The sequence below is a fragment of the Penicillium psychrosexuale genome (genome assembly GCF_028828465.1).
Source record: "Penicillium psychrosexuale strain IBT 29551 chromosome Unknown utg000004l, whole genome shotgun sequence".
Lineage (NCBI taxonomy): Eukaryota > Fungi > Ascomycota > Eurotiomycetes > Eurotiales > Aspergillaceae > Penicillium > Penicillium psychrosexuale.
In genome coordinates, this window is record NW_026643189.1 from 7,545,311 (window position 1) to 7,567,298 (window position 21,988).

Below are 21,988 nucleotides of genomic sequence, written 5' to 3' on the forward strand. Positions count from 1 at the left end.
GATTCAAGAGAAGATTCAAGAGAAGGAAAGGCAGGAAAAAGGATTTAGGAGTTGAGCGACAGGCCCTGGAACCGGTTGATCCATTCGCCCTGCGCTGGGTGCACACGGGAAGAACCATTGGAGCTACCGATGTTGCCGGGATATTCAAATGAATCTGCGGGACCAAAGCTAGATGGCACATGTGGGGCAAAGGCATCCGAATTAAGCCCTTCTGAGTGGCGGGATGGCTGAGAAAAAGGCTGGTAGGACTCTCCGTAGGATGTGCGAAGCATGCCCACAGGGTTCGGCATATCTCGGCCTGTGTCGACAGAATCTCGCGCTCCGCCATAGGACCTACTGTCAAGTTGGTGGCGACGGTCTGCTTCCTGGGCATAGAGGGGATTGGGAATGGTGCCAGGACCTGACAGGCCAGACGTAGGGGGTGTGACAAAGGAGGCCGGGTTGATAGCTGACATCCAGATGCGGGTCTTGTAGATTTTGAACAGATCAGTCACCAGTGAGTTGAAGTTGATGTACGAATCAGCAAAGTAGTAGAACGTAAGTTTTTTCCAATCCCTGCGTAACAATTAGTTCAACCATCACGGATGGCAATCGGAATGGTGTAGACTTACATTTGGAACTCGGCATCGAGGATCTCCATATTAAGCCGGTGCTCAACCACTTTTTGCTGGCAGACCCGCTTGGCTTTAGCTTCATTTCCTTCCTTATCGTGCAAGGTGAGGACCTCATGTTGCTGTGCCAACCGCTTGATAAGCTTTGGTTTGATGTCTGTCGCGGTTTCCTGCACACTGTGAGGACCATGGGGACCCATGCCACCTGTGGCACTTCGAGTGTTCAAGCCCGTGTTGGGGTTGGCGAGGGTGGACCCCTCAGGCTGGCCGTGTCTAGAGAAAATCATGAGGGTCTTGTAATGCTCTTCTGCGTAATGCTGCTTCAACTCCCGTGCCTGTTGGAGTGATATGTTTGCATGAATGACGGTGCCTAGATCTGTTCCTCGGTCCGCTTCCACAATGACTAGATCACCGGTTTTCACCTGAAGACCGGTATCTTCTTGGATGTAAAAAACATCTGCACGGCTGCATTTGAAGGCGACAATGTACAAAAGCTGATTTTGATGAGCATGTGACAATGCGGATGACTGACGCCCATATGCATTCGACATCGCATATTGGTTGAGAGATGGCGGGATACCCGAGGAGCCATCTCCACGCAAGGTCTGTTCACGGGAGTAGTATGGTTCTGCAGAAGATATTAGCATTGAATGATAGCAAAAGCAAAAGGGTGTAGAAGTATGTAGACTCACGGTTGGAATAGTCACCAAGGTTACTATAGCCGTCATCACGGTCTCCTATAGTTGCGCGAGGAGTAGCAGTCGAATGCGAGTCCACAGAGCCGACTGAGCCATGACGCATCGGAATCTCGGCGAAAGAATGTCGGCGACTTTGCGGCATGTCAGACATGCCACCGAAGCCTAGAGACGTTTGCCAATGAGCCTTGCGGACATTATCTAGAGCACGATTCTCCAGCGGAGAGGCGAAGGACGAGAATTGCGCTTCCGGGGGCGCCAAATGCTCAGAGAAGCGGCGACGAGCATTGCCACGCATGTTGTATCCGGTAATATCACGCAATTCACCTAGGTCCTCTACAGCCAAATCTCCCTCTGGAACGCCGCCTCGGATGCGATGTAGTGGATGACCCCCTCCACTGCTTGATGCAACTGATCCAGCCCGTTCACGGTATCTGTTATCCATTTGACCTGCCGCGGCTGCTTGCCGTAAGAGTGCGTTCTCGCGGGCCAGCTGCTCGATTTGCCGAGCCTGACTCGCTGAGTAGCTCATTTCACTTTCCGAGCCGTTGAAACTCTCGTCACCGTCATCATCATCATCCTCGCGGACTCGACCAAGCATTGCAGTATCATGTCCTAATTCACCGAGCATACTAGGCCGTGATGCTCGAGGCTGAACAGCAGACATTTGACCAGGAGCACGGGAGCGACTTCCTGGGTATTGTGCACCTGCACCGGCCTTGCCAGCAGCCAGGCTGAGGAACTCTGGATCCATCTGACCAACAGAGTATGACTGAGAGCGATAGGTTTTGAGAGTTGGTTGTAACGGGATGGAGAATGGAATGGCAGAATCGCCAGAGATAGTACGGGTGATAGGGCTCAACATTTCGTCTGGTATGTTGCCGCCCGAAGGAGGTGGGTTGGTCATGGTCGGAGAGGGTATCATTTCTGCCAAGCGAGAAGGCGGTTCCCTGCGTGATTCTGTGTTCCAGATTCCTGTGCTTGTGCCCCAGGGAAGCGTACTTCCTCCGGGTTGGTTCCAATTGAAAGATCCGGCAAGATTTGGGCTCGTAGCTGTCGCCCATGATGCCTGATCAGTAGCAGGGCTTGTAGGGTTAGATGGGGCGGAAGAAAGGTGGCTTCCAGGCAGCGAATGTTTACGCTGAGCGGAAAGAGGCACTTCATTCAACCAAGAGGTGCGACGGACTGGTGGTCTGGTGGTAGGGGGGATAATGTTCTGGGCTTGCGCTCCATGGTCTCCATCATCGTCAGAGGAAGCCAAGGCGTCCGAGTCCGGGGTGGAACGGCGCACGCCTGGGTGAGTCTTCTCGAGGATGGCAGACGCTGTTGCCGTAGCGGGTGGGGATGATTGAGCCATCGGGGTCGATTTGTTAGATGGCGATGCCATTACGGTTAGAGGAACACTGTTGCATTGTTAGTATCGAATTCCCAGTATAATATGTGTGACACATGCGATTATTCCTTGCAGACTGTATCACCACGAGCGCCACTTGAAACCTAGCGAAGCAACACAACGGCTGTCTGATCAAGGAATAACTCGAGGTCATGGAGGAATGAGAAGTAGTTCACTGACCTGTACGATCTTTGTTAATAGCAAAGCTGTACTGGATAGATGTCTCGTGGTAAAATGAACACATGCGAGAAGGCACTCGTCTTGGTTCCACGCGCTCGATGAGATTGGAGTCAAGGTCGATTCCTGCTCTTTAAGCGAACGATGGATGACTGGGCGATGTGCTATGTTCAACACCGGCTAAATTGAAGTCAGTGATTATTCCCATATTGAAATAGATAGTAAAATGGAAAGAAAAGGATAAACGAAGGGTAATATAAGCATATGTAGGTATGGCATGACTGAGAGACGCAATATTAAAAGCGGAGATTGTGCATATATGCATATCCTCGGCCCCTCTTGCGAGAGGGTCCGGAAGTGGGGATAGTCAAAAAAAAACCTCGATCAAGAGACAGCTATGCGCAACTGAAATCAAAGGACATGGATGTGAAGGAAGAGTGCGAAAGGAAGAGAAGCAGATAGCGCCACGGAGAGGCGCACACTGCGTAAGGTATAGGAAAGCAAAGCGACCGAGAATCAGAATCGCACGTACCTCAAGTTGGTGTCAAATACTCGAGAGAATCTTTAGCTGGTTTAGCTGGCGCGTGTAGATCACCATACAGCTCTCAAGCAAAATAGTATCCACTTGGAAACGAGAGTCGAAAGTGAAAAGCAGTCGCGTGATCGCAATTGTGTCTGGAGAATCACCCATGTATCAGCCCAGTCGCGTTCAGGACAAGGCTCGGCAGAAATGTTGCGCGACTCACCACTCTAATCGTTTCTCTCGAAATCTTTATTTGCAAGGTGCGCACGGTTATTGTGGGTCTCGTCAAGAATGTTGGGGGAGTGCTGTGTCCGAGTTGCACAGGTTGATTTCGTGAACGGAGGAACGAGGGCGATGGAAGAGGTCAGACAGGACTGGCGAGCAGTAGGAGTGCCTTCTTTGCGGGGATGGGATGAGGCGCGTGTCAACGAAGATGCTGAATCCGGATATTCGATGACCGGTCTATTGGAAATGGAATGCGCTAGGTTTGCACGATCGAAGCTGTGACGGCAGATGACGTGGGGGAGGGCGGAATTAGGCTGGATCCCCTTAAGGATGGCGCATCTTGCGATCGAAGAAGGGTGTTGTGTAGATGATGAAAGTGGGAGAGAGAAGAGAGGGGGAAATGTAAAAGATGAGGGGAACGCAAAGAGCCTGGGGTAACTTCTCTTACGGATCTGGCAACGTTGCCCCGGAGGACACGGGCCACTATGGTTTGATCTTTGGTTTTAGAATTTTCAGTTTCTTTTAGAGCTTCCCTTTTAGAGATGTTTAAGTCGATATTTTTGTAAGATGAGACGTGCAAATTATAAAGCAGACCTTATTAGGAACATCCTACACTTCCAGCGATATATGGAATAATAGAGAATTGGAAGATCGTAGGGAAGACGGAGCTCTCCATAGGCTTTTGGCTAAGTGGCGTAGACCCCCCAGAACAGGCGGGTCCCTTGGAGAAATAAGCCGATCATCTGGGGTTGTGGCATTCAGTCAGAAGTACGTATACGCATAGAACACAGTAAATACATCTCTACAGAGTACCAACAGCCTAGTATCTAGTATCGCCAGGGCTCTATCTCACGTCTAATCGAAAGAAAGCCCTCGCACGGCCCTCGGGTCACACGCTTGCGGGGCAGGTTCTTCCACTTTACCCCGGATTGACGTGCATTTTCTGACACTTCATACCAGCCCCTCCAATATCAAATGAGCTTCTTCTCACCTCGAACATCCTCCTTTTGGCTTCTGGACTTCTCTCCCGGAAGCTATCTATAAATCTCTCTCTCTCTCGAATATCAGGAAATGCATCTGGACCGTTGAACAGCTTTGTGCCACACCGTCGTGTGGTACAATAATGACATTGTCAACGTGACTCCTGTACCCCTCAACCCCTCAATGGATGATTCCACCCCTTGTGCAATATAGGGAAAGAAAATCTATCAATACTGTCAATGGGGACTCAAGGATCAATGTCCACTCTGTAATTGCGATTATTTAGAGCGAATCATCTTCTGCTCCGGGGCTTCCGACCGGGTTTAATCCCTGGCACAAGATGTTGCAGCATCCAGCCGTTGGCTATGGTTCATTTTAATTGTTTGCTAATGTAGGCGCTATAAGGTGCATTTGAAAACTGGGTCATGTGTCCTGTTTTCTTCTTTTCTTTTCTTTTCTATCCTTTTTCCTTTTTTTCTTTTGGAGTAATATAGGACCTCCGAGTTGGCTAGGAGCAAGGCAATGTTTCCATGGTTATGACACTTCGATCTACATACATTCCTTGATTGCTTCTCAACCCCTAGAGCCAAGACATGCCAAGCTAGGATAGTACTACACGGACTCTGATCAATTGATACAGTACGTAGGTACTGTAGGTACTGTGTATGTATCGTTGTACTATGCAATACGGATAATTGTGCATATGTAGGATGTGGTCATACCCAAATAAATATTGTGAAAGACCAATCATTTACACTAGTACTCCGTAGCATGCAGAGCAAAGTGGAGGAGTGGTCAAGGTGGATGTGGCCTAGTCAGTGGGGAGAGGAGCTTGAAATGAGGACTCGCTAATTGGTTGCAGTCACAGGCAAGGGCCAGTGTACGACGAACCACAGCTCCCAACCTAAACCTCATCCGTCAGGCCAAATATCTAAGCGTGACGGTTGACGTTATGCTAGATGCTGCCTCTGCAGATGTTTACACACTCTCGCGTAGCCTCGTCGCGGTTCTCTAGACAAGCATGCAGTTTTCTATCGAATCAGTTCCATATCCGAAAGTCAATGTCGATGTCCGCACTCACCAGTCGGAATACAGCTGGTTCCAACGAATCTTCTACAGATAGAAGACCTGGTATGTCCCAGTATAGGCTGATTGAAGACGTCGAAGACCTAGACAGATACCACTCCGGAGGATATCATCCTCTACAAGTCGGGGATGCGTTAGACAATGCCCGCTATCGAGTGATAGACAAGCTTGGGTATGGAGGATACTCGACCATATGGCTAGCCCAAGACCTGCGAAAAGCTCGATATGTGGCAGTGAAAGTGATCACTGCTGATGCTAGTGGCTGCACGCAGGAGGCTAGTCTTATATCTTCTCTTGGAAACGCACCGTCTAGACCTGGAAGAGGAGTTATCCCGCCCCTTGTCGACGAATTTTGGGTTGCCGGTCCTAATGGCAGGCATAAGTGTATCGTCAGTCCGCCTGCATGGATGAGCCTATTTGATGCCAAAGAGTCTTCAAATTTGGCGCTTTTCCGACCTAAGGTCGCGCAGTCGATTATCGCCCAGCTTATTCATGGAGTCGCATTCCTCCACAGTGAAAGCATTGTACATGGCGGTATGGAATACTTATACATGAGTCTAAGCGGCTGACAGACAACATTTTCCAGACCTTCATTTAGGCAATATCTTACTCCAGTTTCCCAAAGCAATAGAGTGTTTCTCCACGTCGGAACTATACGATAAATTCGGAAAGCCAGAACCAGAGGCTATTGTCCGTCTCGATGGAAAGCCATTGACGAATGGTGTACCAGCCCAGGTGTTCGTTCCCGGTTGGTTTGGTATCCGCTGCGAGGATATTGATTTTGGCGACGAGAGGATTATCCTAAGCGATTTCGGGGAATCATTCAACCCAAATATATCACCCAAATTCTACTCGAAGACCCTTCCTCTCCTCCAGCCACCCGAAGCCAGATTCTCGGACGAGCCGCTCTCCTTTGCGTCGGACATCTGGACACTTGCCTGTACAATCTGGGAGATTGCTGCCCAGCGCCCGTTGTTTGATGCATTCTTCCCAGCTGCCGACCGCGTTACCGCAGAGCAAGTCGAGGCACTTGGCGTTTTACCTCCGGAGTGGTGGGAAAAGTGGAGTGCAAGACTGAATTGGTTCAACGAAGAGGGCGAATTGAATTCAAAACCAGGGATGTCTGCGCGAAGGGACTTAGGTCAGAGGTTTGAATACTCTATACAAAAGGCACGGGTTGAGGCGGGCTTAGAGACTATGACGGAAAAAGAAAAGAGGGCGTTTGAGGCAATGATTCGGTCGATGCTGATCTATCGGCCAAACGAAAGAGCAACAGCTCAACAGATATTGCACTCAAAATGGATGAAAGACTGGGGTCTACCAGCGTTGGAACAGAGCTGGAGTACTTCTACGAAAGAGTTATGAGCAGAGGGGTTTTATGTGAATGAATATGGATAGAGGCCATAGTTTGAAGTTCCATAGAAGGGTAAATAATCTAATTACGCAAAATTCATATCAAAACTAATCTACAAGGTATAAACTCCCCGATATCGTATTTTTACGGCGCGCTGTCCAAAGGCGCAGAAGCCGTAGCAGCAGCACCCTTCTGCTGGCGCAGCTTCTCCTCAAACTTCGAGAACTCATGCATGGAAATAATCTCCTCTTCATCCAAAACCTGTTCAACACCCTTGACCTCCTCAATCTAAAAGCAAAGTTAGCAATCAGCCTTTATGTCAAACCAAATGAACGGGAAGGCGTCGATGGACATACATAGTGCATAAGCATAGACTCAATACCATTCTTGAGCGTAACCGTGCTGGAATCGCAGGTCCGACAAGCACCACGCAGCTTCAGCATAACAATACCACCCTCAAACCCTCTCAATTCGATATCACCACCGTCTTCTTGGATAGCGGGGCGGATCCGAGTCTCGAGCAATTCCTTGATCATGCTGAGAACCTCGTCATCATCCTCGTTAAAGGCGAGCGAGTCCTCGCCACTCTCTTGCTCGGTACCGATGGCACCCTCGATCGTCGTCACAATCGTCTCGCCAGATGTCACAGCTTGCGTGATGATGCTGAAGACTTCGGGCTTGATATGCGCCCAATTCGCATCGCTGCCTTTCGTCACTGTGATAAAGTCCGTGCCATAGAAGACGGATGTGACGCCGTCGACATCGAGCAGTTTCGCGGCGAGCGGGGATGGGTGTGGTGGTGCAAGGGTTGATCGTGGTGTCATATACTCGAGGAATGTGCTGGGGAAGTCCTCCGGGAGGACGCGGTGGTTAGGAATGAACTTCAAGGCCTGGAATATCGGAGATGAAAGGTTAGTTCGGTTTCTTTCGTTAAGATGAGATAATTGAGCTTTGGGAGCTTACGTCGGGGTTGGGGGTGTTTTCGGTTTGGATGAAGATGGTGCGCTTGCTGGTTGGCGAGAGGCCGTTCACTCCACCCTGCGAGGCAGGCTGCTGGTGCGGTCGCACTGTTGGTCGGCGACGGGTCTCTGATGCTGTGATGGTCGGGAGTCGGGCTGCGCTGGACACATATCTGTAGCGTGCGAATGCCGGTCTGATTGTTCGGGCGGAGCACTCGACGGGAGTGGCCAGACGGCTGCTTAGCAGAGCGCGGCGGAACATTGTTGTAGATGGAGTGCTTAGAGACATTATGTTATAGAATGTACTGGGCAGAGATAGTTGACAACAGGTGAATAGAAAAAAAACACTCGAGGGTCTCCTCGGCTGCCGCTCTGACGCAATTAAATTACACGTGACCTGAGGTCATAGCCGGATGACAAATGAGGAGAGTTTTCTGGCCAATGAGAAGAGATGTTTTGCACAATTACAACTAATGGATGTGCCGACTGTCGGAGGTTCCAAGCTTGACAAACCAGTAGGTCACGGTCAATTGTCATCCTAAATCATATATCAAAACGTAATTTTTGTAACTCATTCTACACTTAGATCAATTGCAAGCTTACTCGCAGACTTTTGGAAGATACCTAAACTTCTTCCCTGTGTCAGCCTCGTAGCAAAGGCTATCTTTTGAAAACGTGGAAATTCCGAAGTCTTATGATGGAAGAACATGAAGAATGAACTTCGCCTCACACCAGCTATACTTTTCAGAAGCTTGGCTACTCAGAATGAAAGTCGTTCGGTAGACCATGTGATTCAGCTTAGTCTCAAAAAGGAAACTCGGTAGATCCGAAAAAAAAATATTGAACATCCGAAGGCTTGATATATGCAATGATTGAGCTCAATCCCAAAGAGGAACTGGCTATGATGACAAGGCCATGCTATATCAAGCTTTTTAGCATTTCACAAATGTAAGGATGAGTCCATCCTTCAGGATAGCTAACAATATAACACGTTGAGGTGCTCTTGCCACCGAGTCCTCTCCCATAGTTGATGTATAAACTTGTATGTATAGTTCCGTTTCAACCGCGTCACACGGCTGATAGAGCAGATGATGAGTCCAGAATGGATAGCAGCGGTAGCCACAGAGTTCATCATCTCATTTGTTAGACCATCCCGATTCCGAGAAATGGCGATCAGAGACAAGTAGCCGCTTGTCTAGTACAAGTTTCAGTGCTACCTGCATAATACTCGCAGGCGGAATAGCAAACGGATAGAATAGTGGAGCCGTCAACGCTTCACTGATGGGTTGAGTCTAAGGCTGTGATGACTCGAAGAGGGCACCGAAAGAAACGTAACTGGTCAAATTCCCTGCCTATTAAATGAAGAAGCAACACAGTGTACCAATCACGCATTGCATATCCATGTGGCGAGTTAGATCTCCTCGGAACAAGAAAAAGGTGTCGTTTCTTGATGGAAGACAACATGATCTTGACATGTCATGAATCAACCCATGGAAACATAAGCTGAAAGGCAACTCGCAGGTGGCAACAAACTGCACTCGCGCCGGGGTTGATACCAGATGCACCTGATATCCCCGCAAGTGATTGTCATGGCCACGGTACGAATGTCATGCTTTAGCTCCCCGAGTGGTGGATAAAGATAGGATCTCTTGGGTATCCCGGGTGAACGTGGCTCTTGATGTATCGCATGCAGTGTGGCTTTGTTCCGTCACACCATAGGGGTAGATTCTGGACGTGACGATCAGGCCCCAACCAGGTCCCCGAGGAAAGTTTTGGTATCCCCTTTCCAAATTTGCCATGTATTGTGCAGCCTTTCGATTTAAATATATAGCACGTCATGTATTTATGTAGTTTTTGTCACGCGTGCTCATAAATATTGAGTGCCTGAGGCAGAAGCAGATGACCCGCGTTTAGTTTTGTGCAAATCATTCGGTCGCTCAACTTTGGTGTTATCCTGCATCATTCTCAAGCAGGACGTGGAACAGACAAAAATGAGGGAGCAATTTTGATCGCTGTGCAGCTGATGGATCCATTGGGAAATCGACACAATGCCTGGTTCCTGTGAAGTTTGCTCTTTAGAGCCCTCAAAATATCGCTGTCCCACATGCGCACTGATGAGGTACGGACTCGATTATGATTCTATCCTATCCATAAGTGGACCAGTTGCTAAGAGTTATTGATTTAGTTGCTCGCTTGCATGCACCCAGTCACATAAGATATACTGTGCTCCGAAAGTACCATCGAACGAGGAACCGAGTGACACCCCAGCGCCCGATGTCAATCCCACACCCGAGAACGATATCAACGGCCCTGCACCTACAGAGCCAACTGGCACCAATTCTGCCGTTATGACCCCCGCAGCAGTGGGGGCATCGTCAGAGATGAAAGAGCTTCTCAGTCGGCACACCGAACTCCGCAGCCAGCTACAAGATATGTTCCAGTCAACGTTGGAGGAAGAATGGGTGGAATCCTACACAGCTCCCGCGCGAGGACGTGGGCGTGGCCGCGGGCGAGGTCGTGGGGCGTTCCCTCCTCGTAGTCGTGGCTCATGGACGTCCGAGAAAGGGTTCAACCGCGGCCTGGGCAGAGTTCGCAAGCTGAGGCAGGATTGCGAGGAAGGGACTGAGACTGGCCAGACCGCTGAAGCTTTCATGCAGTTTATGGCACTTGTCAAGAAGGGCAAGGAATCAGCCTGAGTCATCTACATTTTCTTCTGGGAAAAATCGCGTACGAGTTGAATGGTCGGCACGTAAGTGAGACATGCAGATTGAATTTACGAGATGGTGGGACTTTTTATCTACCTTCACTGTTCCAATAGAGTAGCTGTCAGATTTGACAGCTACAGCCATATTCAGCCTCATGCAAGTTATGAATATTCGGCCTTCTTGGGTTTTTACATGGTTTCCTATTGCATACTACTCCCTCCTACTACTCCCTCCTAGTGCTGACAAGCGCCTTTGCCAGTCCACGGGTGAAAGCACCGAGCACTGAGCTTATGGCGCTCATAATTGTAAAGTGCAATATCACACCACATACAACGCTACCATGCGAGCCAAGACTAAAAGCCGAAGTCCTACATAATGTAAGATTAGCGGCGCTTTTAGCGCCCAATAAAGCGGAGCATATCACAAACGGCCTAGAACTTCAAAGACCGAGATTTCGGTGGAAAAAGTACTATTGTACGGAGTACGAAAACTTGAATCTGCATGTTTCTGACTAGTCACATGGAGAATCTCAAGGCAAGGGCAGATGAGGTGTATAAGCTGTACTTTGTAGATGACCTACTTTGTAGGACCGCAAAGACAAAAATCCTTTTATTTCCGGGGGCAGGGGATGACACGGCAGTCAATGCAGCTACTGCAGCTACTGCAGCCCTAGTCAATCAATACCAATTTGTCTAGAAATAATGCAACGCTCTGTAGACCTGTCTAAGCGAGATCGTCCTAGACCCAGCCTCGGTTCTAGTGGCCACCCATTTTGAGACATAGCTGAGCCGCTTTCAAGAACACGAAGATCTCTCGGGCGTCCAGTGAAACGACAGAACCCCATTTCATGAAAAGAGCACCTCAAACCAATTTCATGTTCCCCAATCTTTGTGATCTGTCCATATTATCTGTTTGCTTTATCTTCCCCGTTACTGCCAAGACCAAGATATCCGACGCAGCTCCGGCTAATCAGGGTAGTTTTCAAGTCAACTCCCCGAGCAATTTTGATCACACACCTCGGATGGCTGCCTCGCTGCTCAACCGAACCTGATCTGTCCTAATGATGGATGCGCTGCAGTGCTCGTTCTCTGAACTTACACAGTAATTGGAGCGCTGTCACACCGATCCATTCCGTGGCCTCAAGAATTGCCGACCGTTTCCGTCATGATCTCGCAGCAACCTCGCCGGGAGAGAGCTTACAGCGATAAAGCTCGAGGAATGCCCGCTACAGCTTCACAAAGACCAGGCATGGGAAGCCGGACTTCTTCAGCCCCACCGGGGGGCCTTTATAAACTCGACGTGGTGCGGAAACCGGGCACGGGGACGAAGGTCGAACACACATTGCTGGAGGAGGAGGAGGCGTCGCCAATTACAGGCGACGCAATCAAGCACACACGATTTGGTCAGCATGAATGGGTACGTCTTGAATTGATCCCAGGACTCTGAGTCGTTTATGGCTACGGTGCTTCAATTGCTGACGGTTACCTTTCCCCCTGTTCTATAGGAATATCCCAAGAGCGGCTTCCCAGAAGTGACCATTGCAGTGGCCGGCGAAGAAAACGCCGGCAAGACCAGCTTTGTCAAATGTGCCCTGGATATGAAGCACCCACCTACCTCCCCTATGAACAAGAAGAAAATGTCATTAAACGGATCTGTCTATATTGTGCATCTGATGGAAGTCGACTTGACTCACGTTCAATTCGACGAGGACAAGAATATCATCTGGCCGCGTACAGGGCGCGACGCATCTGCGCCAGTCATTGACGGGGTTTTGGTTCTCCATGATGCCACCAAGCCGGACCGACTCTCTTTAACAACAAAGCTCATTGGTAGGTTTTGACCTGAACTCGATGGATGTACCTGGTATGGGGAGGCTGATTTTCCCCGGAATTTAGACTCATTGGCTGCCTCGGATCTTCCTTTCCTGCAGGTGGCCTGCAAATGCGATGTCAACCCCGAACCTTTGGAAGACATCGAAGTGGATGCGATCCACGACCGATACGAGATCTATCGAACGTCGTTTTCCTCGCCTCGATCTCAACGCATGTGTATCGCGTTGGTTTTGGGGGCAGTGATTTCTACTCGAGAAGGTAAGCAATTTTCGCCTGTTCCCCCCTTGTACCTTTTCTTTTTCGATTTCTTTCTTTCGGACACAAAACCATTGTCGAGTCCAGGTGTGCCTTGACCCCCCAAGTGGAAGCGGGCCAAGGTGGGTCGCGGCAGGAGCGTTCGCTACTTTTGTCATTCCCCATAAACTCGTCTGCGGTTTTCCCCTAAAAAACTAACCCCTCTCTTCTCTTCTAGATCTCTCCAATAATTCTAATATTTCTCTTGCTTCAACAAAAATCAACTCTTCCCAGCACGATTGGCATCATACTCGTGCCAACTCGGAAACCCTCTCAGCCGTGTCCACAGCCACCGGCGGCCCACAAACAGCCTCAGATCAATGTGTCGACGGGGATGGTGAGAACCGTCTCGCAACCGATGGAAACTACTTGCAGCATACGTCCAATTCCCACCGTTATGCCCGCAGGAACTCGCAACCGGTGCGACCGCAAACTCCGCCATCCGGAGCGCGTTTAAATACCCGCAGACCGTCGGTACAAGAACTACACTCTACCAACCACGATAACCGTCAGCAACGATTGCATACCGCTTGGCGACACAGTGGAGGATCGGACGCTTTCGACAGTTTTTTGAACATGGATGACGAGGGAGACGATGGACAGAGCCGGCCCGCGAGCCCTAGCGCAGTCGTGCGGCCAAAGCCGAGCAGCGAGAGCAACTCGAGTGCAGAGACGGGTCTATCGTTCGATGAGTTAGTCGATCGTTTGATTTCCTTGCCGATGTCGAAACAAGACCAAAAGTTCCGTTCTACATTCCTATGTCTGTACCGAAAGTTTGCTGCTCCCGCTAGCCTCCTAAGTGCCTTGATCAGCCGATTCGAGCGAAATGAGCTGAGCAACGAAGATCAACTGGCCCGCATGGCGGATCAGCTGCGATTACTCGATGTCATGGCTCAATGGGCCTCGGATTATCCTGGAGATTTCGCCCATCCCAAACTTCACAAGCGGATCATTGAATTTGTCGCTTTACTCGAAAAGAGCCATTTCTACATGTTCGCTGCCAAGGAGATCGGGTCGCAATTAGACTCGAATGCAGAAGATGATGATATTGGCTGGGCATTTGGGGGTGACAGTGATTCCGATGAGTCCCAACTGGTTGAGACATTCTTCGACAACTCCGGCCGAAGTTCTCCAGCGGCGGCTCTCGCTAGCGCTGGCTCTGGCACTAACACCTACGACACCGAAGAAGAGCAAGACCCCATCTATAGTATGAGTGCGCTGGATCTCAGTAGTGGGCCGCATGACTCGACATCGCGACTCTCGGGAACTCTTTCAGTCTCCTCGAATACCGACAAATCGAACAGTACCATCAGCCAGTCATTCACATTATTGAGCCTCGAGGCAGCTCAAAAAGAGGCTTTGCGTCTTGAATTAACACATAAGACTTCACTTGGCAAACTCCAATGGCGGATTTTCATGGACACCCCAGAAGAGGAATTCGCACGAGAACTGACGCGGGTTGACTGGATCATGTACAATTCATTCCGGCCGCGTGATCTTGTGCGTCATGTCAGCCTCTCGGGTATAGACAAGGATAAGGTCAAGAGCTTGACGAACGTTAATCGGATGATCAAGCAATTCAATCATCTGGCCTTCTTTGTAGCCAGCCTGATCCTCTTACGCGATAAGCCTAAGCATAGAGCACAGGCGCTAGAGAAGTTCATGAACATCGCGGTGGTAGGTTTTCTCAATCCAGCTATTATAGGTCAGCAGCAACTAACACCTCTTGCCAGAAACTCCGACGCCAAAACAACTACAACTCCTTGGGTGCGGTCATCGCCGCCATCAACGGCACTCCCGTCCACCGCCTCACGCAAACTCGAGACCTGATCCCTATCCCAGCTCAGAAGGAGTTTATGCGTCTGGTCATCCTCATGAGCACCCAACGAAGCCACTTTGCCTACCGCCTAGCCTGGGAAAATTCGTTCTCGGAGCGAATCCCATTCCTACCCCTCCACCGTCGCGACCTTGTTTCTGCTGAAGAAGGCAACAAGACATTCTTCGGCGAGAACAAATCTCGCATTAACTGGAAGAAGTTCGAGGTCATGGGTGAGGTTGTTCTCGGAATTCAACGAAGCCAGAAGACCCCTCATCCCCAGGCTCAGAAGTCCGACGAAATCGAGCGATTGATCCTGGATTCGAAGCTCTCCGGAGACGAGGAGGTAAGATTTGTATTACCATGAATCTTTTTTCTTCCCATTAACGTTGTCTAGGACTTGTATGCTCGTAGTTTGCACGTCGAACCGTCCACGGGAGCCGAGGGACGAAGGAAGTTTGGCTGGTTGCGCTCTTGAACCCAGTCGCTTGTTCAGCCACACTTGTCTCCGTCAGCCTCAACACGAATTGAGGCTGCTCCCTCAACCAATCCCTCACAACCATCTCATCCAACATCTTCATCCCTGCCTCCATATCTATCCTCCATCCCCTACCTTCTCCTACTCCCCCTTTCTCATGTCGCTATGCCCCTATATGATTGATAAATACTGTTGTTGTCTTTTACCTGCTTTTCGTTATGAACTCGATTCCCTGCGGGGGTCGATATGACGCTTGTAACGGTGATACATCTTGCGAAAAAAAATGTTCTGCTACGACATTTTGTACATATGCATGCTGAGGTGTGGGTAGTGATGGTCATTGACTGTTTTGCAGATAGGAGATTCCTACCCCGGTATATATTGACATGTTTATGTATCTCAATGACGTTCGAATCGTGTCGATTTGGAGTTATTATTATCTTGATTCTCTTTTCTCTTTTTATACCTTTCTTCCACTCTCTGGGCAGTAGAGACAAGTTAAAAGGTCTGCTATAAGTTCTTTTTCCAGCACCCCTTATGTTCGCAAGAACACCCTGGCGAAACTACCATCGAGGACAATGGTTGGAAACTATGTTCGGGTCATTTTCATTCCGACAAACAGAATCAAGATACTTTAAGTGACAGCTTGGCACCATATCAATTACGCTAGTCCAGCTCAACGCGAAAAAAATGACTTAGGTTACGTGTGGAAGAATGGTAGTGGCTGGTGTCGTGGCGATTGTAGAGACAGCTAAGACGAATCGGCTCAGGTCACCACCCGCCTTCTGTCCAGCCCCTACAACCGGGATTCACAACACGCTGTTTCTTAATAGACAGCGAAATGACAGATCTCTCCACCTTTATGCAACGCTAGATATGAAGGCTATCCGAGGCCCCTTCCTGAGAAGAACTCTAGGAGCCACGCTTTCCCGCTGTAACCCCCACGATGCACTCATGGCGGCTTCTTTTTCTTCTGGCCATTCCAAAATGAATGAGACCGAGAGTATCGCAGATTCAAAGCATGACCTTGAGGCTCTCAATCGGTTTACCTCAGGTCGTTGGCTTTGGAACGAGCGACAACAACTTGCCTGTCGCTATGTCAAGTTCGACCTCTCAACGCTTCTGCAACTAGCTGCCTCTGCGGTCGGATCAAGATCATGCACTCACGTGTTAAAGATCTCAGAGGGCCAATATAACAAAGTATTTCAGCTTACCATGGACGATGGACGCGACATTATTGCGAAACTTCCAAATCCCAATGCAGGCAGACCACACTTCACGACAGCTAGTGAGGTTGCAACTATGGATTTTGTATGGCCTGCTTTTTTTTCTACTGCGAGTTTATTTTGCGCGTCGGTACTAACTTGGTTAGCTGAGGAATGTTCTGAACCTCCCTGTTCCGAGAGTGTACGCATGGAGTTCTCGAGCACCAGAGAACCCTCTCGGGGCAGAGTACATCTTCATGGAGAAGCAGTCTGGCGTAGTACTTAACGACGTATGGGACACCGTCAAAGGAAAGCAGAAAGTCCAAATCCTGGACCAGCTTGTTGATATTGAAAGGCGCCTAGCAGCTACAAAATTCTCCAAGTTCGGGTCCTTGTACTATAGAGACGACCTTCCTGACAATTCGGATTCTACATCGCCCCTATATCTTGATTCAACTGGGAACGAAGTGCGAAGCAAAACGTTTGCCATTGGACCGACTAATCACCGTTCTTTTTTTGACTTCGGGAGAGGCGAGTTGGATATTGAGCGTGGTCCATGTAAGTTCATCTCCGACTCGTATGACGTTACTATCTTGTGCTTATCCATGCACAAACTTTAGGGTCAACAGTCACAGGATTTATGACGGCTATTGCGCAGAGGGAAATTGCAACTGCAAAGGCAGGTCTCCGGTATCCCTTAATGCCCGAAGCTCTTTTCTCTGGACCCGGACAATACCAGCCTAGCCTCTCCAAAAAGCTCTCCTCGTTGCAAAACTATCTTAAGGTGGCACCTCATGTTCTCCCAGAGAACAAAGCCACCCACGCCTCAGTTTTATGGCACGGCGATCTCCATGCTCAGAATATATTTGTCGACCCGGAAGACCCAAGCCGTATTGTGGGAATTATCGACTGGCAGTCCGTTAGTGCATGTCCGCTTTTTACGCAGGTTCGGCGCCCAGCATTTCTCGATTACAACGGCCCGGTTCCTGAAGATTTGGGGAAGGTCCCTTTGCCACCGAACTTTGACTCTATGGATCTAGATGAACAGCGGAAGGCAAAATCACTCCATAGAGCACAGACACTGCACAATCTCTATCTAGTTCGGTGTCTTCAGCTCAACGAAACGGTCTTCCAAGCGATACAGGGCCAGAATACTCTCCGGCAGCAGGTTAGTGTCGTTCCAGGATTAGTCTTGATGGACTACGAGCCCCTTCTCAACAGCCTGCTGAGAGATGTCGAGAAGGAATGGGCACATATTATTGGCGTTGGGCGGGATGGCAGCTCTCCTGGAACGCCGTTCCCACTACAATTCTCGGACAAAGAAATCCAGCAGCAGGAGCAGGATGGCGAGCTGTGGGCCCAAGGTGTTGAACTCATGAATGCATTCGTTGACGACACTGGCTGTTTCAAGCATTGGGATGGTAGGGTTAGCGATGTAGATTATGAAAAATCCAGGAGAGAGCTAGACGAGGGGGTGAAGAGGTTCTTGGATCGTGAAGCCAGGAATGATGAAGAACGCAGGGAGTGGCTCAAAGCCCTACCGTTCGTGGATCGAGGCAGGTAGACGGCAGAAAAAGGCGGAAAAATGCTTAATTTGTCCCGAGGTCTTCTCTAGTTATGTATCCATCCGATCATCTTTATGACCCAAGCCAAACTCACCTCCAATACCCCGGTGCACCAGAGTCTTAGAACACTTTAATAAAACCCACTGAACCGACCACAAACCTCACTCAAAATGTCTACAACCCCAATGCGCACAACCTACCGCGCCCTCCTCCGCGAACTCCCACGCCGCAGCCTCTCAACCCCCTCCCCACTCCACCAACAACTACGTGCGATCTTCCGCTCAAAACCGTCGGTATCCTCATTTCAACCAGAATTGCAATCCAACGTCCTCACTTTCTCAATCCCAACAACAGACGAGGAACGGCTCATCCGCGTCCAAGAAGCAGACCAGCTCGCTCAGTATGCCCGCGCCCAGCGCGTCTACTCTGAGCTCGTCGAGCGCTATAACCCTGGTGCGGCTATGGATGAGGAGGAGAAGATTCGTCTTACGGCCAGACGGGTTGGGTTTGAGTTGCCCGACTTGCATGTTCCAGAGGAAAAGTGAGTCTGGTTGAGTTTTGGAGGGATTCTTTGTTCGCCTTGGTTTAGCTTGTTCTGTTGGTGACAAGTCGATTGTGGACACGATCTGCATTCTGATGCTACGCAAGAGGCGGGTTGTGCTAGGCTTGGTTGAAAGTTTGTGAAGATAGTGTGATTTTGCTGGGATGTATGTGTCCATGGAATGGCGTTGTTGTTGATTTTTGGGATTTGTATACTATGGTTCATGTATAAAATAAAATAGAGAGCATTGCCAAGTAGCAGAACTTGTTGTTTTTTGAAACCTTCTCTATGTTATGCATTGACTTTGGATGTTTCAGTCGTAACTTGGGGTATCTGATGATCCTCCTGACCTGAAAACTTGTTCATGAGAACCATGTGGGCTGCCGCACAGTGTTGAGGGCACCGAGAATGGACACCTGATGTTGACACTGGGTGTGATTGTGTTGCAGAGGTGACGGCCTAGCAAAAGGGTCATGGTGGAGATGCCCTGGCGCTGAAGGTTGGTTTGAATAAACATGCTTCCCTGATTGACTCTTCAGGTAGCGCTGAGCTGGGCGCGCTCCATTTGTCTCATCAAAGTAGAACTGCTTTCTTCGTCTTCCATGCCAACACCAACTTCGATCGCAGTCTTGGGCCGGTTCCGGTTGAGACCATCTAGCAGCGTGCACGCTTTGCAAATCCGCTGACTAGAGATGTAGTTACAGCGCTCACAGTGTTTGATAGTCTGCACTTTGACCGCTTTACCCGTTGGCCCGCGATTCGCCTTCACGCGTGAACCGTTAGGAATCTTGATTTCAGTCTCCAGCGACTCGGCTGTGTCGTTCTCAGCGAGCTCCTTCTCCATTGCAGCCATCTCTCCTCCACTGGTTCGGCCATTTTGACTACCACATCCACCAGCTGATTCCTCCTCACCCTGCTTGGATTTGCCCACACCCCGGACTTCCACCGGCACAAGCGCGGCCATGTCCTCGCCACTCTTGACAATATCGAGGATGGAACTGGGACGAATCTTCTCAAGATCTTTGATCAGGGTACGAGCACTGCCGCGGAATGCCTCCGGCGAATAGATACATTCGGTAGTGAAGTAGTCGAGCTGGCGGTGGTGGGCGTAGAGGACGATCTCCTTTTCGTAAGCGTACTTGAGAGGCTTGCTGCGCTTGATATCCGAAGCGTCAGAGCTGGTGACAATACTAGTGCCGCGCGACAGACGGGGCAGATCACCACGCAGGAGATTCATCATAACAGTCTCAGCAACATCATCCGCATTATGGCCTGTGACAACGTGCTTGATGCCCAAGCGGGCGGCGCCTCGGTCGAGCGCCTGCCGCCGGAACACACCGCAGTACGTGCAGTTTCCCTTCTTGCCCACTTGTTCCACGACCTGGTCCATCGTCCAGCCGTAGAGTTCGCTGTATCCAAGGATATCAAGTGGCATCTCGTATTGCACGGCGTTGCGCTTCACGGTCTCGAGACTGTCATCGCGATAGCCGCGGATGCCCTCGTCGATCGACAGTAGGCATAGGTCTAGTCCGTACTTATATCGCTCGTTGAGGGTTTTTAGTACGGCTGCGAGTACTGTGCTGTCTTTGCCGCCGCTGGCGCCGATCGCTACTCGCTCGCCGGGGAAGAAGAGATTGGTGCCGATGATGGTTTCGTGTACTTCGGTCTCGAAAATATCGATGAAACATGCACGGCAGAGTTTGTGCCTATTCTTAGGCCGGATGATGACGGCTCGCGCCTCTTTGCAGTTGAAACACGCCGTCGGTGCCATGATGAATTGGTTGGGCCTGTGAGTTGGTGGCGGAGAAGAATTTCTTTTCCTCCGCGGTCGATCAAGTGGTCCGTGCACAGGGCGCTAAGTCTGTGGGTTCCATGGTTAGATCTATATCATCTCTATCCTCGGTCTTTGCCAGTCTGGAGGGTTAAACGGCTTAAATCAAGCCAGACTATCTTATTTTTACGCTGAGTAGCCTGATTACCTTGATATCATCAAACTGGTACGAGATGACTGCACCACGTATCACATTGATCTATGTCATTAGATGCCTATAAACCAAGACTTGTTATAAAACCAAATTCATTTAGCGGAGTCAATCTGTGCTGTTTGTCAAGAGAATCATTACGCCAACAGGTCTGATAGCTCAAAGTAATCAAAGTACACATGCTTGGAATGGACACAGTGTAAACGTATATAATGGCCAAGGCAGAAACAAAAGAACCAGTCCCATCCCACTGGGCATATCCGATACATAGCAGCCAAGACCGGGCATACTAGAGAAGACTATGTATCACCCGATGCAATGGGAGGGGAGGGATTCCCTGGGAACAGTGGCCCTAGTCCACAATTCCAGGCTGCAATGAAGCAAATCTTCTTTCAGCCTTGTTCAGCTTTTCCTCAAGAGAGGTGCGTCCTGCACACTGTCACTTGGATTGTTCAGCGCGTTGTTGTAACCGAGTACTTCTCCGCACACCGTCCTGCCTGCTGCTGTCCCGTTTCGGTCTCGATTTCGGTCTCGATTTCGAGGCTTTTGACGAGGACTTGGTCACGCCAGAGGATGCTGCCATTTTCTCTTTTGGTTCTCTTTTGGGCTTTTGAGGTTTGGAAGGGTGGACCTCAATGGAATTTGATAGCAGAGGTTGAGCAGAGGGTTGGGCATCAGTCGCGTAGGCGCCAAAGCAGGTGACGAGGCAATCGTATGAGAAATTTCGAGCAAATTGTAGAAAATTGCTCCATAAAACAGCTTTGGTTGGCGGGTTGTCCCAACGTGCAGGATCCGTAATTAACCGTGTTTTGGTCTTTTGCCAGGTTGTCTGGATCTCGTGAAACCTCTCTGCTTGTCGCTGTTTAAGCAGAGTTAGGAATTCATCGTTGTTATTCGAAGCCCTCGCAATGCAAGAGACGTCGCGATGCCAAGCCTCCGGGTCTTGAATCGCGCACTTTAGGGTGTTGTATTCCTCATGTAGTGTGGTAAAAAGAACGTTGGGATCCTTGTAGCCGACTCTCGAGGACTCCCAGCACCACGTTTTTTCGTAATAATTTGGGTCAGGAGGAGTATGAGCCCCCAGATGAGTGTCTATTGTCCGATGCCACCGCTTAGCCATGGAGGAGGTAGTAAAGATAATATCTCTTGCTATAGTTACTGATTTATGTTATGATATGGGCAAGCCCCCCATTCCCTCCCAGGGGCCCCACACTAAAAGGGCGGAGAACAACGTACTCACCGCCTGGACTCGATCGAATTAACATTGCAGAATCAAAGGACATTCTATTTATACTCGAAACCAGTTTTGGCGCCTCAGCCATGGGCTCCGGCCAATCTAAGACGCTCAAGCTTAGTGCTGACATGGCCATGCACGGCTATATTTAGTCTATTGGCCCTCACTCTCGGTCTACTATGTCCAGCGGCAAGTTGGATTGTGCATGCATATGTGCCTGGTTTATTTCCGTGGGCGCTCCGCCGGCGCTTCGGTTCTATTGCGAATCACGGCATACATATATCAGATGGTAATACGAATAATATGGCAAACTTCTATAGTCTGCTTATGAG

The 21,988-nt window shown here is 49.7% G+C and overlaps 10 protein-coding genes across 10 annotated transcripts; 6 read left to right on the top strand and 4 right to left on the bottom strand.

Moving 5' to 3' along the window:
- Positions 1–44: 44 nt before the first annotated feature.
- Positions 45–2,693, bottom strand: N7518_008718 (PSP1 family protein; the record flags this gene model as incomplete). Its single annotated transcript, XM_057189645.1, has 3 exons — positions 45–555; positions 612–1,239; positions 1,304–2,693. 3 exons carry the CDS (start codon positions 2,691–2,693, stop codon positions 45–47), a joined length of 2,529 nt encoding a protein of 842 aa, XP_057041348.1.
- A 997-nt stretch (positions 2,694–3,690) lies between these two features.
- On the top strand, positions 3,691–3,906 carry N7518_008719 (uncharacterized protein; the record flags this gene model as incomplete). The annotated part of the gene is made up of 1 exon (XM_057189646.1): positions 3,691–3,906. The coding sequence occupies one exon, from the start codon at positions 3,691–3,693 to the stop codon at positions 3,904–3,906; it is 216 nt and encodes a 71-aa protein (XP_057041349.1).
- Positions 3,907–5,672: 1,766 nt separating this feature from the next.
- Positions 5,673–7,056, top strand: N7518_008720 (uncharacterized protein; the record flags this gene model as incomplete). Its single annotated transcript, XM_057189647.1, has 2 exons — positions 5,673–6,225; positions 6,278–7,056. 2 exons carry the CDS (start codon positions 5,673–5,675, stop codon positions 7,054–7,056), a joined length of 1,332 nt encoding a protein of 443 aa, XP_057041350.1.
- Positions 7,057–7,189: 133 nt separating this feature from the next.
- N7518_008721 (NifU family protein) lies at positions 7,190–8,293 on the bottom strand (the record flags this gene model as incomplete). The annotated part of the gene is made up of 3 exons (XM_057189648.1): positions 7,190–7,333; positions 7,402–7,935; positions 8,009–8,293. The coding sequence occupies 3 exons, from the start codon at positions 8,291–8,293 to the stop codon at positions 7,190–7,192; spliced, it is 963 nt and encodes a 320-aa protein (XP_057041351.1).
- Positions 8,294–10,052: 1,759 nt separating this feature from the next.
- Positions 10,053–10,700, top strand: N7518_008722 (zinc finger HIT domain-containing protein; the record flags this gene model as incomplete). Its single annotated transcript, XM_057189649.1, has 2 exons — positions 10,053–10,123; positions 10,190–10,700. The coding sequence occupies 2 exons, from the start codon at positions 10,053–10,055 to the stop codon at positions 10,698–10,700; spliced, it is 582 nt and encodes a 193-aa protein (XP_057041352.1).
- A 1,173-nt stretch (positions 10,701–11,873) lies between these two features.
- Positions 11,874–15,129, top strand: N7518_008723 (putative Ras guanyl-nucleotide exchange factor RasGEF; the record flags this gene model as incomplete). The annotated part of the gene is made up of 6 exons (XM_057189650.1): positions 11,874–12,125; positions 12,214–12,538; positions 12,605–12,799; positions 13,014–14,512; positions 14,569–14,997; positions 15,049–15,129. The coding sequence occupies 6 exons, from the start codon at positions 11,874–11,876 to the stop codon at positions 15,127–15,129; spliced, it is 2,781 nt and encodes a 926-aa protein (XP_057041353.1).
- Positions 15,130–16,116: 987 nt separating this feature from the next.
- N7518_008724 (phosphotransferase enzyme family protein) lies at positions 16,117–18,023 on the top strand (the record flags this gene model as incomplete). The annotated part of the gene is made up of 4 exons (XM_057189651.1): positions 16,117–16,440; positions 16,502–16,892; positions 16,955–17,755; positions 18,016–18,023. The coding sequence occupies 4 exons, from the start codon at positions 16,117–16,119 to the stop codon at positions 18,021–18,023; spliced, it is 1,524 nt and encodes a 507-aa protein (XP_057041354.1).
- Positions 18,024–18,069: 46 nt separating this feature from the next.
- N7518_008725 (LYR motif-containing protein) lies at positions 18,070–18,444 on the top strand (the record flags this gene model as incomplete). The annotated part of the gene is made up of 1 exon (XM_057189652.1): positions 18,070–18,444. The coding sequence occupies one exon, from the start codon at positions 18,070–18,072 to the stop codon at positions 18,442–18,444; it is 375 nt and encodes a 124-aa protein (XP_057041355.1).
- A 531-nt stretch (positions 18,445–18,975) lies between these two features.
- Positions 18,976–20,211, bottom strand: N7518_008726 (putative PP-loop ATPase superfamily protein; the record flags this gene model as incomplete). Its single annotated transcript, XM_057189653.1, has 1 exon — positions 18,976–20,211. The coding sequence occupies one exon, from the start codon at positions 20,209–20,211 to the stop codon at positions 18,976–18,978; it is 1,236 nt and encodes a 411-aa protein (XP_057041356.1).
- Positions 20,212–20,861: 650 nt separating this feature from the next.
- On the bottom strand, positions 20,862–21,542 carry N7518_008727 (uncharacterized protein; the record flags this gene model as incomplete). The annotated part of the gene is made up of 1 exon (XM_057189654.1): positions 20,862–21,542. The coding sequence occupies one exon, from the start codon at positions 21,540–21,542 to the stop codon at positions 20,862–20,864; it is 681 nt and encodes a 226-aa protein (XP_057041357.1).
- Positions 21,543–21,988: the final 446 nt, after the last annotated feature.